The sequence below is a fragment of the Apodemus sylvaticus genome, chromosome 10 (assembly GCF_947179515.1).
Source record: "Apodemus sylvaticus chromosome 10, mApoSyl1.1, whole genome shotgun sequence".
NCBI classification, from domain to species: domain Eukaryota; kingdom Metazoa; phylum Chordata; class Mammalia; order Rodentia; family Muridae; genus Apodemus; species Apodemus sylvaticus.
The window spans coordinates 43,461,064-43,484,469 of record NC_067481.1 but is presented as its reverse complement, the minus strand read 5'-3'; the positions used below and the strand labels follow the sequence as shown (position 1 = coordinate 43,484,469).

At 40.2% G+C, this 23,406-nt stretch overlaps 1 protein-coding gene across 6 annotated transcripts in view; it reads left to right on the top strand.

Moving 5' to 3' along the window:
- Positions 1 to 22,492, top strand: part of Rhot1 (ras homolog family member T1) — a 62,129-nt gene extending 39,637 nt beyond the window's left edge. The window contains exons 12-22 of one of the 6 annotated variants that reach the window (XM_052193974.1): positions 69 to 153; positions 899 to 1,044; positions 2,446 to 2,546; positions 4,141 to 4,271; positions 4,963 to 5,046; positions 6,680 to 6,799; positions 8,368 to 8,570; positions 9,591 to 9,686; positions 11,250 to 11,372; positions 19,963 to 20,106; positions 21,436 to 22,492. In XM_052193974.1, the coding sequence (XP_052049934.1) occupies positions 69 to 153; positions 899 to 1,044; positions 2,446 to 2,546; positions 4,141 to 4,271; positions 4,963 to 5,046; positions 6,680 to 6,799; positions 8,368 to 8,570; positions 9,591 to 9,686; positions 11,250 to 11,372; positions 19,963 to 20,106; positions 21,436 to 21,553 (1,351 nt within the window). In that variant the 3' untranslated portion in view covers positions 21,554 to 22,492. The remainder of the gene's footprint in view (positions 1 to 68; positions 154 to 898; positions 1,045 to 2,445; positions 2,547 to 4,140; positions 4,272 to 4,962; positions 5,047 to 6,679; positions 6,800 to 8,367; positions 8,571 to 9,590; positions 9,687 to 11,249; positions 11,373 to 19,962; positions 20,107 to 21,435) is intronic. The other 5 variants (XM_052193975.1, XM_052193970.1, XM_052193971.1 and 2 more) reach the window with 5 other exon arrangements.
- Positions 22,493 to 23,406: the final 914 nt, after the last annotated feature.

Here is a 23,406-nt window from a genome sequence, read left to right as displayed (position 1 = left end):
TAATTCATTTCTCAAGTGAAATTTTAATATTTCATTAATAATTTATTCTTAAATTTTTCCATCAACAGGCTAAAAATACCTCCAGATTGTACTACTGAATTAAATCATCATGCATATTTGTTTCTCCAAAGCACCTTTGACAAGCATGATTTGGTAAGACTTCTGCATTTTTCTAATGTACATAGTTTTTATGTTATTTTCTAAAATATTACAAACTAAGGATTTTTCTATGAATGATTTTCTTTTATCCTTTGAGCTACCCAGTGTTTATGATATGTCGCCCAAACTTTAAACTTTTAATCAAATGATTTTATTGTTTTCTTAGGATGTCTAGTTGTCTGATAGACTGTTTTATAATGTGAGGAGATGTCTTAATAAAACATAAAGGTTCTTATAAAAGGTGTTATTTTAGGACCTTTGGTTGTGGCATACATCTTTAATCCTAGCACTGTGTTAGAAAACAGTCAGACAGGCTGGGCAGTGGTAGCACACGCCTTTAATTCCAGCACTTGGGAGGCAGAGGCAAGTGGATTTCTGAGTTTGAGACCAGCCTGGTCTACAGAGTGAGTTTCAGGAGAGCCAGGGCTACTTAGAGGGAAAAACAAAACAATCAGATAAAACAGAAAAAACTCATTTTATTTTACTTATTAATTCATTTATTTATTTTGAGACAGGGATTCTCTGTTTAACCCTGGCTGTTTTGGAATTAGCTCTGTAGGCTGGCCTGTGCCTCTGATTAAAGACATGCAGGGCCACAGCCAGCAAGAGACTTATAAGACTCTTGACTTATTTTAGAATGAGTTTTCCAAAGCATGGTTTTACTGGATGAGAAAGTGGTTTTGTTTGGGGATTCTCTCAGGCTTGAAAGTGTTGTGTTATCTCTTTTGTGTGTCTTCAGGACAGAGACTGTGCTTTGTCGCCTGATGAACTTAAAGATTTATTTCAAGTTTTCCCTTACATACCTTGGGGACCAGATGTAAACAACACTGTTTGCACAAATGAAAGAGGCTGGATAACCTACCAGGGGTTCCTCTCCCAGTGGACGTGAGTATAGAGCCCGCCTTTTTGTTCTAGGTCACAGTTACTCTTAGATTATGGTGCTGTCTGGGGCTCTGTGTGCCCTGCGGGGGGTGGGGGCTCTTTGCAACTTCCTCTAAGCAGATAAACTGTGGACTCTTCTAAGTTTGTCTGGAAGGGTTGTTTTCTTCTCGCTAATGTTGTAGGAAATAGTAACATTACATCAAAAAGCAACTAATTCTGTACTCTTTGTTTGGTTAAGGAAGTTGGAACTGTCGTTATATTTCACAGTCCTTCTGCAAATGGGAAGAAGGATGTTTTACTGGGCACTAGAGTTTTATGGTTTTAAATGATTTATTGTTTTAAATTCTCTAAAACCCTGCTCCACCCCAAGGAAAGAGCCCTGAGGCTGACTTTTTCTACATTTCCTCTTGTTCTCTTCCTCTTCTCCACCTGCTCCCTCTCTACCCATCCCTTCCTTCCTCCCCACTATCTCCCTTTTCTCCTTTGTTTTGTTTTGTTGATGTGTGTTGTGAGCCTAGCCTCTGGCAGCTGAGCCTTCACTCCAGCCCTATCTCCATTTCCTGTATCCAGGTCTCACTTATCCTAAGATGCCCTGGAACTAAGTACCTGGCAGAGACCTTGAACAACTAACCTTCATGCCCATTCTTGTTGTTTTGTTGTTTGTTTGTTGTGCAGCTAGGATTAAATTAAAGGTTGTACCAACTGGGCTGCATCTCAAACTCTTCCACTCCCAAGTACATAAGAAGGACCAATTTTGGGTATTTTCAGGGGGTATTTTTTGCTTTTCTGTCAAATCATTTCATATCTGCTTACTTTTTACCTTGTCAGTGTGTGCTGTACATTATTTTAGCCTGGAAAACATGAGTATAATATATCCTTGTTATAGGTTGTATCAGCATTCATCTGTGCAGAAGGTCATTTGCACAGGCTTGCTCTCTGTGCTGTAGTAATGGTGGTATAGGAAAGGGTGTGGTTGGAGAGGCCAGAGAGATGCAACTCAGTCAGTAAAATGCTTAGAAGGCCCTGAGTTTTTATTTTAAGAGCTCATGTAAAGAAGCCTCATCCTCTCAGGGAAGGTAGAGGCGGGCATGTGGATGCCTGAGCATCCCTGGCCCTCAGCTTAGCTTTCCTGGAGCACTCCAGACTAGTGAGAGACTTTGTCAAATACGAGGTGCACAGCTCCTGAGGAAGGATACCAAAGATTGTCCTCTGGCACAGATGTGCACCCCTGCTTTTACACATGTACATGCAGACACGTGCAGAATCATAGTTGGACATATAGGAAGTAAAGCAGCCTGACATATTATTTCATCTAGTAGGTAGGTTTTGTTTCTTTGTTTAGTTATTGGATTTTTTTCTGTGAAAGTTTATTAGGATATAAGCCTTGTAACTTCCTGGTTTTAGGCTCACAACCTACTTAGATGTGCAGCGTTGCCTGGAGTATTTGGGATACCTAGGCTATTCCATACTGACGGAACAAGAGTCTCAAGCTTCAGCCATTACAGGTAAGCAGATGAGTGCTAGTCAGCTCATGCCTATGAACATTTTTTTAACCTTGAGTTTTGGGGGAAGGGAGTGTCACTCAGTTGCTAGAGCGTGTGCCTCTGTGCATTAGGCACTGGGTCTCCTCCCCGGTGCTCTGTGAACTGGGTGGTGGTGCATGCCTGTGATGCCAGCAACAGTTCAAGATCATTCTCAGCCAAAAACCAGTTGGAGGCCAGCCACATTACATAAGACCCCTCTCTCAAAACGGAAGTGGGGCTGGGCAGATGGCTCAGCAGTTAAGAGCTCTGGCTGTTCTTTCAGAGGCCCGCATTAGGTTCTCAGCATCTACGCAGTGGCTCACAGGCATCTGTAACTGTCCCTGGAGATCCAGCACACTCTTCTGACCTCCATGGGCTCCAGGCGCTCACATATGCAGGCATAACATTCATACGCAAATATTTTTTCAATTAAAAAAAAAGCACAATATCTAGGATTACTTATACAGGACTTGTACATGGTTGGTACCATCTACCTCACCTCACTTGAGGATGTATAGATAGTTAATGGTTGCTGGGAGAAGATGACATTATCTTCAGTGGTGAGATGTCTTTAAGTGGTGAGATACCTATTCCTGTAAATAACCCCTCATGGTCTTGTAAGCAGCTCTAATGGATCAATAAAAAGGCTCAAAAATGGAGCAGGAGAGATGCCTCAGCGGTTATGAGAACTGTCTACTCTTTCAGAGGACATGGCTTCTACTCCCAGCACCCACATGACAGCACACAGCTGCTATATGTAACTCCAGTTAAGGGGAATCTTACACCCTCACACAGACATACATGCAGGCTAAGCACCAGTGCACATGAAGTTAAAATTAATAAGCAAACAGACATGAAAGACTTGTTGGAAAGGAGAGGGGGATCAGTGGGAAGAGACTGCAGGGTAATGGGGAGGAGGTGGATGCCATCACGGTGCACCACATACACGTGGGAAGAGGGGACTTGCCACTGTGATAGTTAGCACATGCTAATGTAATATTAAAAAGGATGCAGAAATGTGAACAAAGTTATCTGAGGGCAGAAAAAGAAATCACGTCAAAGGTTACAAAGAACCAAGATAAGATCATCTTATTCTATGTCTATTTATTTTGCTAATGATTTGGCAATTTTTCAAATTTATCAAAGAGGAATAGAGCTCTTGCTTCTGCTCTGCTCCCTAGTGCTCCAGTGAGGAAAGTGGGAACCAGGTCATTGTCAGCTAGCAGAGAGCAGAGGCCAGTGTAGGTGACAGGAGCTCTGCCTCAAACTCTCTGCCCCAGTCCCCAACTGTTGTGCTGATTGCACAGCTTTGTTTTGTTGTCTTGTGTTTGGTTGGTTGTGTTTTTGAGACAGAGTTTCTCTGTGTAGCTCTGGCTATACTAAAACTAACTCAGAGATCCACCTGCCTCTGCCTCCCATGTGCTGGGATTAGAGGTGAGCATCACCATCACACAACCTGTAAATCAGAGGCTTCCTAAAAATGAGATGAACAAGACCAGATTTTATAGATGGTGGAGCGGAGGCATAGTGAGTGGCCTTAGTGATACATGTTCCTGTTGTTTGTTTTTCTCTTCAGTAACAAGAGATAAAAAGATTGACCTACAGAAAAAACAGACTCAGAGAAATGTGTTCAGATGTAATGTGATTGGAGTGAAAGGCTGTGGAAAAACCGGAGTTCTTCAGTCTCTCCTTGGAAGAAACCTAATGGTGAGGATTATCAGAACGTAATTTCTTCTAACAAACATTTATAGTAATGCTTTAAAAGTTTCATAGGCATTATTTTCTAGGTAATTATTAGAAGTTGTGATGCACAGTCAGTCTTTTAATCCCTATGTAAACACTGATTTTCCAAAAGATAACACCAGTGAGGCAAGATAGTTACTTAACAGGATTGTTGGTACTTTGTTAAAAGAGAATCTCAGTAAGTACCTCAGGCTAGCCTGGAACTGGCTGTGTATCCAAGGCTGGCCTCAGACTCCAAGGCCTGGGTGTACCTATTGCTACAGTTTAGATTGTATAGTCTGGCTGTGGGATGAATGTACTAAATGACTTAGTTCTGACTACTCCCTTGACTAAGAAGACTAATACTATTCACAGACGCTTCTAATGGGAGACCACATTGGACTATGAGAACTGCCAGCAGACAGCTCCAGAATATCTGCTCACTAATCCTCTTTTCTTCCTCTTCAGCTACTGCTTTTACTTTATGCAGAATAAATACACCTTTAGTCTAATACCCTCAGAACTAAGACTATAAAAGCAGTATCCTGTTTTTACTGATATAAATAGCAATATAGAGAGCGATGAATGTCAACACATGAACAAAGCTGTGTGCTGATCCAAAGAAGTTACTTTAATATTTTATTATAAACATTTAGGTTTTTGGTTTTGTTTTCAGAGGCAGAAGAAAATTCGTGATGATCATAAGTCCTATTATGCAATTAACACTGTGTATGTATATGGACAAGAGAAATACTTGTTGGTAAGATCTTCTATGATACAAAGTCTTAAAGCATTGGGTACATTGTTAAATTAGTCTGAAACAAACTAGCTTTTATTTAATGACTGTATGCTGAATGTGTGTGTTACTTTTAGTTTACTCTTTAGAATGTTAATTCCACTGATTCTGTATGATTGATTAGTCTGTTTGTGCACCTAATTGTATGTTAGCTATCCCATAATAAGAAACCCAGCAGGGGCTGAGAGATGGCTTAGTGCTTAAGAGCAGGGACTATTCTTCCAGAAGTCCTGAGTTTAATTCCCAACACCCACATGGTGGCTCACAACCATGGGACCCAACGCCCTCTTCTGGTGTGTCTGAAGACAGCTAGAGTGTCCTCATATACATTACATATATAAATAGGTAAAATATTTAAAAAGGAAAGAATTGTACTGTTGGAGGGCTAACCTCAGCAGTTTCACGGGTACTGCTCTTGCAGTTAGAGTCCCTGCACCCACATCAGGCAGTTCATGGTCACATGTGCGCACACACATCTTTCTCTTCTTTCTTGTTTTTTTGATATGGGGGCTCACTTTGTAACCTTGGCTGGCCTGGAACTCACTTTGTAGACCAGGCTGGTCTCAAGCCCAGAGTGAACCACCTGCCTCCTGAGTGTGTTTTGGTTTTGTTTTATTTTGTTTTTTTAAGTCACTGCTAGTGAAATGGCATCAGTACTTGACCCAAAACCTAAAGGTCTGATTTGATCTGTGAACCTACATAAAGATGAAAGGAGAAAACCAGCTTCACAGAGTTATTCTCTGACCTTCACACACATGCAACACATATATGCCTTCCGTGCTAATGAACAAAAAACTAATTTCTTCAAAATATTAATTTTAAATTCTAGTGTTATTGGCTAGCAATTAGTATGAAACCAGTGCTGGTGCTTGGTAGTTTATTTATAATCTGAATCAAGTTTATATGTTCATCAGGGAGGAGTATAGAAATATAAATGTATATGAAAAGAGGAAAAAGTATCAGTGAATTATAGTAGAAAGGCTCTGTGCTTTTCTTGGTGCTGTGAATTCCATTTCAGACTTGGTTCAAAATAGATTAGATCTGTGACTTCAAGAAGGTGCTTTCTCATAAGACAAAATTTCTAACCAAATTATAGAAAGCTCCTAACAACTAAGTATCAATAAACATCCATGCACCTGGACAGTGGTGGCTCACACCTTTAATTCCAGCACGGCAGAGGCAAGTGGATCTCTGTGAGTTCAAGGCCAACTTGGAACAGAACAAGTTCCAGGACAGCCAGAACTACACAGAGAAACTCTGTCTCAAAAAATGAAAACAAAACAAAAAAATCCATACTTTGTTTGTCTCAGATAATAGTTTCTCAGTTAATCACATTGAACAAATGTTAGACATTTTATGACGTTATATTTCACTCTTTTGGTAAGGGTTTTGTGCATTTTTTATTAAATATTGTTTGTCTCGTGTAGTGTTAAATATTTGTCTCAGTAGACATTGCTGACTATTAATGTTCTTTGTAAATCTATTTTTGTGTTTTTGACTGTGCATGCTTTCATAATGTTTTATTTGAGATTTGTCAGGTTACGTTTATATAAATATCACCATTCTTGGTTTCCCATTATCTTTTTATTTTTACAAGCTGCACGATATCTCAGAGTCGGAATTTCTAACTGAGGCAGAGACCATTTGTGATGTTGTGTGCCTGATATATGATGTCACCAATCCCAAATCCTTTGAATACTGTGCCAGGATTTTTAAGGTTTGTTCTTATGCCCATGACTAATTATAACTTTATATACATTTTCAATGATCTCCAGTGTGGTATTTCCTAGTCAGAAAGTACAAGAAAAGAGACTGCAGAGTTGTTTTCAAAATATATGTATCTAAAACAAACTAAAACAAACAAACCAATATGCACATATATCCATATGTATAACTATATATGCATGCATGCAGCTATGTACCCTATCTGAAAATCCTAATTTCACTTCACAGTAACCAAGTCCCATAGGCATAACATGTTTCTGTGTACATGGAACTTTGGTGTATATTCCCAATTGCATTCATGGAAGGCCTTCTTGGCTGTTAGAAATGGAAATAGAGTGTATATAGTGCCAGTTACTCAAAGAATGGCAGCCGAGCAAGGGAATAAACTTGGGCCTTGCAAGGTTTACCATTCACTTTGAGATTATCAACAATAATCAATAGGAGGGAAAAGCTATATGTACAAAAATATTTATTGTAACATTGTTTTTAATATCAAAAAGTCTTGGAAAATTCAAGCATCTAACAGCTGAAGAATAGTTTCCTAGAAAAGATAAATATCTAGTAAAATAATAAGCAAACTCTGAAAGCAATAGTTTACATTCTGAAGTACAGAGATGATACAGCCTTGTATTTTTAAATGTTATATCCAGCATAATTGTAGTTTTATAAATATAAATGTATGTGATAACACAGTAGAGGCAATATAATGAAAATGATACTTTTTTTGAGGGGGGAGTTGGATTTGTTTTTTTCGAGACAGGGTTTCTCTGTATAGCCCTAGCTGTCCTGGAACTCACTCTGTAGACCAGGCTGGCCTGGAACTCAGAAATCTGCCTGCCTCTGCCTCCCAGAGTGCTGGGATTACAGGCATGCACCACCACGCCCAGCTGTGATACTTTTTATTATAGAAAATAGGTACATATTTTAACTGTTAAAAAATTACAGTTATCAGGGCTGGAGAGATAGCTCAGCGGTTAAGAGCACTGACTGCTCTTCCAGAGGACCTGAGTTCAATTCCCAGAAACCACATGGTGACTCACAACCCTCTGTAATGGGACTCAATGCACTTTTCTGGTGTGTCTGAAGACAGCTACAGTGTCCTCATATACATAAACTAAATAAACAAATCTTTAAAAAAATATTACAGGGGCTGGAGAGATGGCCCAACAGTTAAGAGCACTGACTACTCTTCTTAAGGTCCTGAGTTCAATTCCCAGCAACCACATGGTGCCTCACAACCATCTATAATGGGACCCGATGCCCTCTTCTGTGTGTCTGAAGACAGATACAGTGTACTTACATATAATAAATAAATACATCTTTTAAAAAAAAAATTACACTGTCTTTTCGGATTAGGGTTTTGTTACCTACAGGAAAAGCAGTCCTGGCCGTGCCTGGGGAGGAGACGGACCAGGCACCACTAAACTTTGCTTCTCACTTCAGTTTCTCCTTTGGAATTGTCGTTGCTTTGCCTGCCTGGGGAAATGTTTGCATTTACATTGTTATGTAGTAATTTTTGAATTTGCCATCAGTATTTGATTTCATTTTTTTATTCCATAGCAACATTTTATGGACAGCAGAATTCCCTGCTTAATTGTAGCTGCAAAGTCAGACCTGCATGAAGTCAAACAAGAACATAGTATCTCACCTACTGATTTCTGCAGGAAACACAAAATGCCTCCACCTCAAGCCTTCACTTGCAATACTGCTGATGCGCCCAGTAAGGATATCTTTGTCAAGTTGACAACAATGGCCATGTACCCGTAAGTACCTGCTCTGCCTGCCTTCCCACTGCATGGTTCAGAGGAGCGCTGCATGCCATTTGCCATGGGGATCTTTGTCACATAGAGACTGTTCAGCAACAGAAAGAAACTTTGTAATGAGAAGGACTAAATTTGAGCAACTGCAAATTTGGTTTGAGTGTTATAAATGATATAAGCAGTGCTTCCAGAAAACTCGTATGTTCTTGAGCAAGCCGCAGCTGTCCTAACAGAATATATGACAGAGCACAGCTCCCTCCCAGCATTCAACAGCAGGCCTGTTCTGATGAAATGAAGTTGACATCATGTTGCCTTATGCTTATAAGGCATTTTTCATATGAGCACAATTTCATTTTTAAATTTTTCTTTTGATTAGTTGACCTTTGGTGTGTCTTTTGTGAATTTACATTGAGCTTAAATTTTGTTTGAATTCAGGATTTGCCTATTTTAAAGTTCTGTAAAAATTACAAGTACAATGTCCACTATGTAAAGATTTTTGCATTGTTATAGCCATAAATTTCATGTACATTTATTATATCTATACATGCATATATACAAGCATATAACTATGGCTATCTTCATAGTTTACTAACTGCCTTAAAATTGCATGATCTTAATGACATCCAACTCAAATAGTGTTTTTGTATGAATTCTATTTTGTAACATAAACAGCTTTTCAGGCAGTGCGTTTCTCAGGAGTTTAGAGCATACTCTGTTTATTTCTCTTGTTGGTCTTTAAGTCATTTTTCTCATGAAAACTAGAGTAAAGTATAATCAATACAATACTCAAAACAACAATAATAATTAAACATTATAAACAAAGACTAATGTGTTCCAAAAAGGTGTTAATTGTACAGATTTTTGAACTCATAGTATACTGGTGTTCTATTAAATACTTGGGGAAAAAAACAGCAAACCTTTGCTTTTCTATCTGTATTGGAAGACAAGTCATTCCTATTAATATAAGATTTAAAAACCCTTGTTTTACCTTTGCTTTAAAACTCTCATGTATGTTATCTACAGAGAGGATCATTACAGAGGCAGCCTCTCCCGAGACATGGGCAGCACTGATAGAATAGAGAATTTGAGAAAAATCTGGGTCTTTCTAAAAACTGCTTTGTAAGTTACTTTTTCTTTATGATTCTGTGGGATTTGTTTACATTTTCTTATAGGGTGGACAGATCTCCTTCGTTGTTGTTAATATTTAGAACTATCTAGAAACGCACTGCTTGGTCAGACCCCCCTGTCTTGCTGTAACTCAGTGCCGTCCCTGCTGTGTCAGTGCCCCTCCAGCTGCATAGGTAGCTGCAGGTGTGCCTAGAGCTGTGTCTCTAAAGCTCCCGTGCTAACTTGTGTGTGTGTGTGTGTATATATGATAAATGTACATATATGAATACTTCCTACGTAATCAATTACAAACCACTTCTCATGAAGCATCTCCCTGTTGCTCAGCATACTTTGCATCTCTCCTTTTTGGTGGGTGGAGCCATGTGTATATAGAAGAGTCAGATGGAGTTTATAAAATCACTGATGGATTCCAGTATGACAGCTGGCAGTGTCTTGGTAGCAGAGATACAATTCCTCACCATAAGCCAGGTTTTAAAAAGAAATGTCTTGAGCATTAATTCTCAAAATTGATTCTTATTTTTCTTCATATTGGGAGTTAGGCACTTTTGGGATACTGCTAATGGCACAACCACGCCACTGTGTGCTGTGGTCTCATCAGCTCATACAGACTAAGCCAAGTCCTTTGACTGAGAAGCCTCTAAAAATGATCAGATGTCCCAGGAAGTGATGGCATTAATTCATCCGATGGCGCTCTTCTCAGTGGGTTCTGCGCCAGTCAGTACCTTGTCATAGGTGGTGTGATGGCTTTGACCACTGTAGAGTCGCTGAAGGCCCCTGCATTCTAGTCAGGGCTTAGGTGAGATGGGTTACCCCACGTGCCTGTGCTAACCAGTGAAACTCCACACAACCAGAAAGGAGTCAGCCCTTCAATTTCATAACTGATTCAATTGGCTCACTGTAGATGTTTACATCCTTACCAGAGTGTCATCCATCATACTTATAGCTGCTGTTTTGTAGCTGATGAAATTAACCCTGCATTTCCTCTAGTATAAATTTATGAAGCACTCTGATTTCCTTTGGGAGTCAGGGTGCTTGGTGAATTAAAGACGGTGCAGTTCATATCTTTGTAGGGTTGGCTTTTGTCCGTTTGTCCGTCACCTTCTCCTTCCTGGTTCTCAGGCATGTGTGTGCTGAGGGAGGAGGAAGACGAGGGCGTGCTTACTTCAATGCTAGCCAGCCTGTCCTTTCAGTTGGTGCTATGGCTTACTCAAGTTTCATTTTTATTAATTAGTTGAGGGTGCCATCTATTGCTGTGCATATGTATTCCACTAAATCATCTAATGATAGTTCCCCTCCAACAGCTGTTTTAAAGTGTTAGCTGATATTCCCTAGATTTTCTATAGAGAGGGAGGAAGACCTGTTCCTGCTTACATTGTACTGTATTGTTTTCAGCAAATGTGGAATTCTGCACAACTTTAGCATGCCCCACACTGTCCTTCTCTTTTCCACAAACAGTGTTGCTTATGCTTAAACCTTTCTCTTTTTAAGCTGGCACCTCGGCTTGTGCTGTGTTTATAAGTGAGAACTCAACCCTGTCCTTCTGTGTGTTCACAGCCATGCCCGGTTACGCTGCATGTGCACCTGCAACAGGTGTACATTTTGCATCTGTCAGAACTTCCTCAACTCAGACTTGCTGCAATCTGTAAAGAACAAAATCTTCACTGCAGTTCTTAACAGGTTCTTAACTTTATTTACTGGGTACCAGGCATTCTGTTAAAATACAAAAGAAAAAGTGGATAATTATTTATTATATAGCTACTCACTACAAAGGCAAAAGCCAAATGACCCCCACTAACTCCCACTGAAAGTCTCAATGTGGTAGCAGTGTTTAGTTTGGGAATCATCATTAATAATGTTTTTTAGTTAGTAGATCTATTTTGGAAACTATAAAACAAGATTTATTTGAGTCTTTTTCATTAGGAAAGTAGTTATATGTTCCATTTTAGGACACGATATGTACATGGATATTATAATCTTTAGGGTGTGAGTTGTAGATTAGGAGGACTTTGGTAGTAAGGACCAAAGTCAAAGTTTTTGATTTTGAACCTGTCAATCCAAAATCAAAAACTTTGTACTGTATTTAGTTCATATTCCTGTGACATACCATATGAAGACCATACTAATATGAATCATATTCTTTTTTTGAAACCATTTATAATCCCAAAATTCCCTTTGGGGGAAAAAAAGTACCTTGAATGTTTACTTGAAAGAACATGGCTTCTAGAAACAAGACTGATGATCAGCTTTAAAAGTCTTAAGGAGTGTGGAATAGGAAAAAAGAGGTGTTGTGCTGGATTCTAAGCCCTCCTCCCTCAAGTTTATTAACTCAGTTTATTCCAGATAAGCAGATTGCTTACTGAAGTCATTCTTAGTGAGCTAAGCTATGGCATAGCCCTAGAAAGTGATGTATTCTTTCAAACATGAAATGGGGAGAAAGGTACATTTATTCTCTGAAAGCAGTGAATGTGTATTAGTCTTCTTACTATGCTGCCCTTTTAAATTTTTTTAAATTTAAAACCTATGTAATATTAGTTTATACTTTATGTCAAATTTGTATATGTCTGAGGATGAATTTGTTTTTTAAAATCATCTAAATACAGTTAAGAGCTAGGCTTGACTAAACATATGATCACACTGATAATAGATTTAGTTCAAAATGACTTAGCTACTTGGCCCATCCTTGAATTACTCTAGCTACATCTATATCCTGGTTAGACTCTAAGAGGGTTAAATAATCTGGTATGTGAGAGCTGGGCGATGGTGGCGCAAGCCTGTAATCCCAGCACTCTGGGAGGCAGAGGCGGGCGGATTTCTGAGTTCAAGGCCAGCCTGGTCTACAGAGTGAGTTCCAGGACAGCCAGGGCTATACAGAGAAACCCTGTCTGGGGGGGGGGGACCAAATCAAAAATAATCTGGTATGTGGCGGCCATCACTTTGGGAGCTGAGCCTATGAGATGCTAACTGTTAGCCAAGAGTTTTAAAGACATTCTTTAAGTGTGTTAGTGATGCTTTGAGCAGTAACCGCTCCAGAGTAAGAATGTAGACCCTTCAAGTACTGCTTTGAAGGGATTACCTTGCTCCCCTGGTAGTAAAGTTCTGCCTCTTGTCTTTTGAGAGTATCTTGTAAGGAGACAGACTACTCCTTGGTGACTGGCAAAGTGTAAGGCTAGTTCAAACCAAAAAAACCCAAGAGCTCTGGTGCTGGGTCTTAAAGAGTTGGAAGATTCTGAAATCATCCGACTAGTACCGTGAGAACGGCTCTCTCTGCACGCCTTCCTGAGAGGTAGCTATTTGCTTACAGCTTTCTGTTTTGGAGAGAAGTTTTGCTTTTGCTCTTAATTTCTTAGGTAGGATGTTTTTCTTGTAGCTTTCCTCTGTTAGTTTTAGCTCTGTTCTTTAGAACAGCGTATGACCACTCTTCCTCCACAGCATAGCAGTCCTTCAGACATTCTCTTCTCCAGACAGCATATTTAGGTGATTTCAGTGACCTCATCATTCCTAATTGTCACCATCTGAGATCCCCTTAAGTCAGCAGGTGCCACAAAGAGTGGCTAACAGTGCTGCGGGTATTGTTTGACTAGTTTAGAACTAGCCAGCACATGTTCAGCACCAGCTGACTCATGACTAACATTTTTTTAGCAGCCCACCCCACTGTTGACATGTATTATTAATTGGGGTTAATCGAAATTGGATCTTTTCTTCATAAGCACTATTAAAGCAAATGTCCCTTCCTCTCTAATTGTGTTTTTAATATAACAATCATTTTGTTATTTGCAAATTGCATATATTAGTTGTGTCTTAGTTTTCTCCCCCCCCCCCCCTGCCCCCCATAGGGTTTCTCTGTATAGCCCTGGCTGTTCTGAAACTCACCTTGTAGACCAGGCTGGCCTCAAACTCAGAAATCCGCCTGCCTCTGGGTCCCAAGTGCTGGGATTAAAGGTGTGTTCCACCACCACCCAGCTGTGTCTTAGTTTTCAAGTTACTGATAAATAATATTGGAAAGAAGAACTGGAAAAGCCATAGGAAACTTTGCCAATGATAGATGTAAAATTCAGTTGGCAAAAAATAATACTTGATCCAGATGTGGGGGATACATCTGTAATCCCATCACTTGAGAGGCTGAGGTAGAAGGATCAGGAATTGGCTTACATAACAAGTTTGAGGCTAGCCTGGGCTATTTGAGAACCTATCTCAAAAAATAAAACAAAACAATAAGTAATAAAGTGTAAAAACTTTTGTATCATTAAGCTGGGTGTTGTGGCACCCCCAGCACTCAGGTAGCTGAGGCAGGAGGATCTCCAGTTCAAGCCAGCCTGGTTTACACAGTAAGTCTGAGGCATGACTGAACTTCATCCTGAGAATCTAGCTAAAATATGTGAGAGTGTGTGTGTGTGTGTGTGTGTGTGTGTGTGTGTGTGTAATAATACATTGCATATTATTACCTAGTATATATTGTATGTTACCTAATATATATTACATATTATTATCTAGTATACTTTATGTATTATTACCTAGTACACACTGTATCTTCTTAGCCATCAGGGGTTTTAGGAAAGGTTTTGGGTTTTTTTTGTTTGTTTTTTTAAATCAGTCTATAACTTTTGTCACATTCCCCTGACTTACCAATGGATTGTTCTATCTATTTAATAGGAAGTGACATCTGTTTGATATCTTATTCTTGCCGAGCCCACCTTGGCTCACAGTAATTGCAAAACATCCATTTCAATATCTATTCTGGAAGCTCTTAACTGCTGTCATAGCAGACTGAGTCATTCTTTGTAGCATTGGTGACGATTTTCCCCATAGCTTGATTTGGTCAGTTTCTAGGTGATAGTTTGGAGATACATTGAATTGAGGTGCTTATGTCACACCTGTTAAAGTGGGAAGTAATTTAGCAATGAAGTACCACATAACAAGCTCTAGATCCTTTGGGAACTGAGTTTGGGCCTCCACCCACCCACTTCCACCCACTCTTTCCTACATGCTTCTATATAACCTAAAAGAAACTAGTACAGAACCCCTGAAGTTCACTGCACTTCCATCCAATACATGGCGAAGTAACAACTGAGGGGAGAAAGGTGTCCTCTGAAACGGCCCTTTCCGTTCTTCATCACAGAAGTCAGGATCTAGAATTATAGGTGAGGATGTGGGTAGATGAAGTGCCCAAGTGTGAGGAGAGATGGGGACTGGAGCAGGCCTGTCTGCAGGAGGCACTCAGTGCTCAGTTCCCCTCCTGTGCTGGGTAGGACTGCTGTTGGCTGTATTTCTGATTCTATAAAAGACTAAAAATCAGAACTTTTATGTGACATGAGCTTGTTATGTGGTATGACCCACACTTCCAATCCCAACAGTAGAGAGGCTGAGGCAGGAGAGTTACTATGCATTTGAAACCAGCTTGTACCACAGAATTCGTTCTAATGGGCTAGAATGAGGCCCTGTTGTGGCGCACACCTTTAATCCCAGCACTGCAAGCAGAGGCAAGTGCATCCCTGAGTTCTAGGCCAGCCTGATCTACAGGCTTCCAGGATAGCTACACACCTTGTCCTAACAAAAACCTACCAAAACCAAAATTTGATGTGAAGTGTTCTGGTAATTGACAAATATGCATTAATGACTCATCAGAACAAAGTGTGTGTAAAAGCCACCATTTTGCAGTCTTAGTTTTAAGGTAAAGTCCCTTGAAAATGAAGGCAGACCAAGCCTGGTGTAGTGCAGAAGCAGGAGATTACCACAAGTTCCAGAGCCTGTCACAAACAACTACAGCCGAAAAGGAGGACACTAAGGGATGACAGTGTATGTGTTCTTTACCCCACAGTTTACTACTCACCCAAGGAAAAGGATTTGGGTGGCAAGAGGAGAATGGAGACTTCCGTTTTCTCAGGTTTTGGCAGTATTTGGTGGTTGGTCACTATTGGTTGCCAGGCTAAGCATATCTTAATTAGTATTGTTAAAATAAGCAGGAAAAAAAACCCAGGTACTTCATTAAAACATATAGAAGGACTTTTAGCTGAGCCTCATTCCCTGAGGAGGGTCCCCACTTCCCAGTAAGTATGTGATTTAACGACAGTGGGGCACAGGGGCGCATGCACACATGCAGGAAAGCAAGCATGATCTTAACCCAGCACTCCAGAGGCAGAGACAGGAGGAATTATGTGAGTTCCTGGACAGCAAAGGCTACATACAAACACATATTTCATATCTGAATAGCTTCATAATTTTCTTAGTTAGGGTTTTGTTGCTGTGAAGAGACATCATGAGCATAGCAACTCTGCTAAAGAAAACTTGGGGCTGGCTTCCAGTTTCAGAGCTTTAGTCGGTTAACATGGAGGGAAGCATGACAGTGTGCAGGCAGGCCTGTGCTGGAAGAGCTGAGAGTTCTACACCTTCATCCACAGGCAGCAGAAGGACACTGTCGCATTGGCCAAACTTGAGCAAAAACGAAACCTTGAAGTTCACCTCCACAGTGACATACTTCCTCCAACAAGGCCACACCTTCTAGTATGCCACTCCCTATTAGCCAAGTATTCAAACACATGAATCTATTCTATTCTGTTCTGTTCTGTAAAATTGGGGGTGGGAGTGGGGAACTATTCTATTCAAACCATATTCTACTCCCTGCCCCCCATATGCTTATAGCCATACCATAATGCAAAATGTATTTAGTCCTACTTTAAAAGTCCCCATAGTCTGTCACAGTCTCAATATTTAAAAGTCCAAAGTTCAAAGTTCCTTCTGAGATTCATGCAGTCTGTTAATACCCTATAAAATCAAAGTCAGAACATCAGATCACATACTTCCAACATACAGTGGCATAGGACATCCAGTATCATTCGAAAATGTAGGGAAGGGATCCAGTATTTCCTTACTGATCAATGGAAAACCAGCAGGCAAACTCCAAACTCTGCATCTCCATGTCAGATGTCAAAGTGCTCTTCAGATCTCCAACTCCTTTCAGCTTTGTTGATTGCAATGCATTTCTTTCTCTAGTGTTGGTTCCACTCCCTTGTAACGTTTCTCAGCAGGTATCCAACAGCTCTGGCATCCCTAACCCCTTGGGGGGGTCTCTATGGCAACCCAGGCTTCACCTTCACAGTGTCACACAGCAGCCTCTGGGCCTCCATGCAGGGACACCCCTGCCACATGCCTGGCCTCAGTGGCTTTCCTTAGTCACAGAGGGAGATTTTGTAACCCCTTTCTTTCTATCTTGACTCTAAACCAGAAGAACCACAGGTCTGAAGCTGCCAAGTTCTACTGCTTTCTGGGGCTGGAGCATGACACCCTCATTCAGTTACATCTACACCAGCTTTCTGTTTTCAGTAGCTTCCTTCTCTGCCAAGGCTTGGCTGTCCTGGAACTTGTTCAGTCAGACCTTGCTCTGACTTTGAACCTGAGATCTGCATGTCTCTGTCTCCTGATCACTTGCATAAAAAGAGTATACTGTCACACCTGAACTCTAGCTGTTCTTTAGTTCCTTTTCACAAGATGGAAGCTTAGCTAGGTATGGTCTTCCTTGAGTCACCACTCCCTTTATTCCATTTCTTCATCTGTTACTCCTTGAGTCCTATGATTGAGTTCCTCCCACTTTTGGTGCTACTTTTCAGTTTGTATTTTTCCTTGCTTAGCTTGCCTTTTTCATCAAAATACTTTTCATTAGAGTGGACAATAGTAACCACATAACAGTCTATACTAGGCTATTTTGAGATTTCTTTTGTTAATGCAATTAATCTAAATCTCTTCACCTTAGCCTCAGGCCGACTCTTCAGACAAGGGCAAAAAGCAGCCACATTCTTCACCAAAATATCACAAGAACACACATATTAAATTCTTCTCCTCTGAAATCTCTTGAACCAGGCCCCCCAGCTCAAATCATCTTCAGCATCACTGTCTTATGCTTCTGTTAGGACGGCCCATTAAGCAGTGCTCAAAGCATTCCACTGTTTCCCTAAATCAAAGTCCCAAAATCCACATTTCTCTAAACAGAAGCATGGTCACACCTATCACATCAATACCGCACTCCTGGTACCGATTTCTGTCTTAATTAGGGTTTTATCACTGTGAAGATACACCATGATCAAGGTAACTCTTAAAGAGGACATTTAGATTGGGGCTGGCTTACAGTTTAGCCCATTATCATCATAGTGGGAAGTATGGCACCATGCAGACAGATTTGGTGTAAGCGTTCAGATACAGGGCCTATGGGTCCATTCCTGGTGCCCACCCACACTGGAAGGGAGATGCACCAGTTGTCAGGGCATCTGAGCTCTGCTTCCGTCTCCAACACTGTAAATACTGTTACTCAAATGTTAAATACCATTTGAGATTATTTTAGGTTTTAAACACTTTTTTGAATCTGAAAGCGATGAACTAAGTATATAGGGATGAACTTGTTTATTGGTTTGAACTGTCCAGAATTATTTCTTACTACCTATTATTCTGACTTGAGAACTGCTTTATATGATAGTGTTTCTGAATAGGAGAGTACTACAGAGTTAATCTGTCCTTTAGGTATTCCTTTCTTTCAGTCGCCTATGCTACTTAGTGATTTTTAATCATCTTTTTAAATTTTCATACAGTATAGTTTGGTTATATTCTTTCTCCATTTCCAAAGCCTCTTGATTTCCTTCGAAGCAAGGTTTCTATATATACTCTTCCCACTTTTCCTAACTTATAATTTAATCAAAATTGTTTATTTTACAATTTGCTGTTTTGGTATGATTTTTCTTTGGTGCCTATTTCAGTTTTAGGATTTTTGTTATTCCATTTTATTTGCATTAACCATTTAAATAATGTATTCACAATATTCCTTAAGTTCAGTAGTAGCATTTTACTTTGGTAGTTATGTGCATAATTTGCACTATTTGCTAACTTACAGATGCCCTCCCCACATTCTCCTCACCCCCACACAAGTAACAAAATTTGAAACAACAGCAACAGAAGCACACACTCATTTAAAGACTGTTGATGAGAACTAATTGTGACAGATGCTGGAGTGACTGGCTAGCCTTAATGCTCATCGAGTTCTCTCTGTATATTGAAAAAAGGGAAAAAATTAAGCAAAGACAAGCTGTCTGGGCATAGCAGCTCCTGCCCATAAGTCCAACCCCCGGGAAGCAGAAGTGGGAGGATCGCAGGCTCAAGGCACATCACATATCTCTGCCTCAAAATAAAATAAATGGAACTTGAGATGTAGCGTAGTGATGGGATGTGCAAGGCCCTAGGTTATTCCCTAGGATTACCTGTAATAAGCACTCAAAGTTAAGAAAAGCTCTGATACACTTTCAGCCTGTGATGTTAACTCTTAAGTCAGTGGTTCTCTCTAGTCAATGTTCCTAATGCTGTGATTCTTTAATATAGTTCCTCATGTTGAGGTGACCCCTAACCATAGAAGTATTTTCAGCCAGGCAGTGGTGGTGCATGCCTTTAATCCCAGCACTTGGGAGGCAGAGGCAGGCGGATTTCTGAGATCGAGGCCAGACTAGTCTACAGAGTGAGTTCCAGGACAGCCAGGGCTACACAGAGAAACCCTGTCTCAACCCCCCCCCCCCAAAAAAAGAAGAAGTAGTAGTATAGTATTTATAGTATTTTCATTGCTGCTTCATAACTGATATTTTGCTACTGTTACAATTTGTAATGTAAATATGTGTGATTTCTGATGGTCTTAGGTGACCCGTATAAAAGGATCATTTGACCTCCTACAGGGCCATTACCCCTGGTTGAGAACCACTGCTTTAAGTAATCTCTTTGCCTATTAGAAATGCAAACTGTGTTCATCTCAGTCTGGATTCATGATGATCAACAGTTTGGAATGTTGGAGTCTTTTTTTTTTTCCCACGAATAATACTTTTAGTTTTCAGCATTCTGAAATTCTAAGTCCATAAACTTCATGACACTGATTGTTAACTTCATTGGAGTGACTGCTGTGGTTGTCAGGTTTTGTCAGGTACTGCTTACAACAGTGGTTTGAAGGAGTTTTCTCAGTGTCTCAGATATACTTAGACCAGCCTCCGAGAGTTATGTAGGAGATGCATGTAGCAGCTTCAGGCTCCTTGTTCCGTGTATGAATGTTTTAAGAGCACTTAGAGATTGTTTTTATCTTAGCAGTTATCTATGTAATACATATATTTTAAATATAGAAAGCATAAGATTCAGTCTGATAGAAAAACAACCCAAAATATATGTAGGCTGTTTAATTGAAAGATGTTATTTTGAGTCCTGTTCTTTCGTGAGCTCTGCTGTGAACTGCCAACTGTGTGCGTGTGTATGAAAGGTTAAAAGCCCGGGTAGCTGAGTGGGGTGCCATGCTGTTAGCGGACGACGAAGGCAGTATTACTCACCAGGTGCACGCCGTCAGCTCTGTAGAAGATTCCATCTTCATGGAGTCATCTCATGGTCATCTTTTTCTTGATGACAGGTAACATTTCCCACCACCAATGGGCTGGCCTTGTTACAATCTTCCCAGCTAGAAAACAAAATGAGATCTAAATATTCTCTTCCCTAACCTTTTAAAAAGTAAAAACAATGCCTGCTAGAAGAACTAACCTAGAATGTAGAATGAACTGTGATATCACTTTGCTGTGTAAACATAATTGTGGGATAAGAGACTTGGGGTGAGGATGAGTTGTGGAGTGATGTTTTGTCTGCCTGTGATGAGGAGCATGGATCACTGGCTTGTGTTGCAGTGGTTTCTAGGGAAGAACAGATTGCATTTGTGAGAACTAATCCAAACTTGTATAGCTATGATTAAGGCTAAGTAGTTATGTACGATTTGAACTCTTGGCTCTTAATTCCTTTGCATATGAGAATGTCTTCTTTTAATGATCTGACTCTTGCTTCAAATCTGCCTAATTGTAAAGTAACCAAGACTGTCTAAACTGAGCTCTTAATTCTGGAAGTTCTCATAGCACCTCTGTTGTGTCAGCTTACCTGAAAGCCCAGCCTAACTCTCTTCACTGACACTTAAATACAGTGTTCAGACCATGCATTTAAGCTCTGTCCTGTTCATGGTAAGCCGTCATACTTGAGACGCCTGAGGGTGCTTAGCAGTGTTATTAACTAAACATGCTCACAAACTAAGTTTGTGGCACAGGCTATCCCTGATCTTGTCATGCATAATATGGCTTCTTATGTGCCGTTACCTTTTGATGCATCACATTACCTCATGCCCTTCATTTGCTGTCATTATCACTGCCTGTCTGACTAACATCAAGGTTTGTTGGGTTTAGTTTTTGGTAACCAAACTAATGCAAACTGGTCAATCTTCCCTGCCTCCTTGGAATTTCATAATGGGGGTTAATTTCATTGCTTTTGAAACAGTATTGTCACTTGTCAATTAACTGCTTACAAGATAGCTTTTGATTCCTGAGGACAGAAGTTTTATCTTCCTCACCTACCATGAATGTGACCCAAAAAATGGGAGACTCCAGCCTAATTCTCATTTGAAGGACTATGGTGACAATAAAAAATATTCAGCTTATTTATCTGACTTCATTTCCTATGTCACAAAAATATATAAAATTTTAAGTGTTAACTTCCCAGTAGTAGCTAATTGTAAAGACATTTGTCTTTACTGATGTCTATATTGTATGGTTAGCTATATTGATCAATGTTTTGGGTAAGCATTACTGTATGCAATTAGCCTGACAAGTGTGCTAATACTTCCCCTAGCTAGACAGTTAGATGAGTACTGTAACTTTTTCCTACTAATAATGTTTTAAATATTAATTCTCTTTTCTGACTGCAGGCACGTGACACAAGCTGACCTCAAGAGCTCAACATTCTGGCTTCGAGCAAGCTTTGGTGCTACTGTCTTTGCAGTCGTGGGCTTTGCTATGTACAAAGCACTGTTGAAACAGCGGTGATTAAGGAAAAGAACCGGCCTACCAAAACACATACTTTATGTACATTCTGAATGCTTTAAATTCTGCTAGAAATATTGAGATATTTATACATGCAGAGTTACTTTATTAATATTTGTAATTCATGCATAAGAGTATTTTACTCATAGTAATGACTGCAGTATTGGCTGGCATGTGGAAAGAAAACATCTTAGTAGCCAAATATAAGTGGCTAAATTTCAGAGGCCAAAAGGGAATATTTTGTAAATAGTGTACATATTCAAGCAAGATATGGTCTCTCGAGCTGACTTGTAGAGATGGTCTTTCCAGACCGTTCTACAGTAGTGTTATAGCATTCACTTGGCTCACCTCTAGGCTTCAGTCACCCAGAGATTGTGTTTACTCAGGCATTGCACATTTATTTCAAGGTGACTCAGAACGATCCTTTGGCTTCTATAGCCGTTTCTCTCCATTTTTAAGATCACACAGGAGTCAGGGTCAGCTTTCCAAAACTACTCTGTTTCTGTCACTTGCCGTGGGCCAGCATTAAAGCCATTGTGAACCTAGGGAGCTGTAAAGCTGAGTGTGAGGCAGGAGCAGGCAGCAGAGTTTATCTTTGTCACCATGTTGCTTCTTTGTCAGAGTGTGAATTTTATAGCCCTTTCAATCAAATGGGGTAAACAATTTGTATATTATCAATGTTTTTAGTTATAATAAAGAAGCCACCCTGACCCTGCTGAATCTCACCTGAGGTGAAAACCGTCCTATAATGGCCGTGTCTGTGTAGTACATTGCCGTAGCTGCATGTGTCATGAAGTGTTCTATATCTGGCCAGGATAACCTAGAGGCAACACTTTTTTAATGGTAAAATAAATCTAATGAATATAAACTCTCACAATAAACCTATTTTTTCCATCATTGACCTTTTCAAGTATTTAAATAAATAACTGCTGTGTACTGTGACCTTGAGGTTTCTTTTTTGTCTTCTGAGGTAAATTTCTCTGCCCAGATGTGAGTCTGTTCTACTGGTTTCTACCTTTCTTAGTTTAGACATTATTTTTTTTATACAAAAAAAGGACTATTCAGTGGGAAGAAAGTTGTAGGATGTGTGTAGGAGATTTAGAGGGCTGGGAGTGCGCTCTCAGAGGCCCGCAGAACCTCTGCCTGCCGTGCCCCAGAGGCAGTGGCTCATGGTCCCCTGCTCCTTGGCCGTGATGTTGGGAGGATATTCTGCACAAGATCACCCTTCCTGAGCAACAGCAGTGACTCAGCCGATCACAAACCCCCGCTCACCTGCTCGTTCCTTTCCCTTCCTCTTCACATTTTCATTCTAAATTTGAAAAGGAAATTAAATGTGACCACACCTCATCTTTATTTTCCTTATTATTTTTTATTACAGTTGTCTTCATATTGTGAATGTATGTGCACATGGGCCTGTGTGTGCTGTGGCCCATGTGGAGCTCAGAGACGAGTGGGAAGAGTTGGCTCTTTGGTACAGTGTGGGTCTTGGTGACAGGACTTAGCACATCAGTCTTGGGAAACAGATGCCTTTACTTGCTGAGCCATCTTTGGCCCTTAATTTTGTTTGTTTTCTGAGAATTTCCCATGTACCAAATAAATTTATCTCAGTTATGCACTTTTCAAAGACAACTGTTTCTTTCCTTCCACATTTCTCTTTGTTTCGACTAAAATGTTGTTTCAAATAAATATGCCTAATAGATGGCTGTGTTTGTGAGAAACAAGGGAGAATGCAGTTTTTGGAGAAGTGGAAAGTGGCTGGACATAGTGTCCCCCTGCCTCTAATCCCAACGCTCAGGAGGCAGAGGCAAGGGGATCTCCAAGTTCTAGGACAGACAGAGAAACCCTTTTTAAAGGTG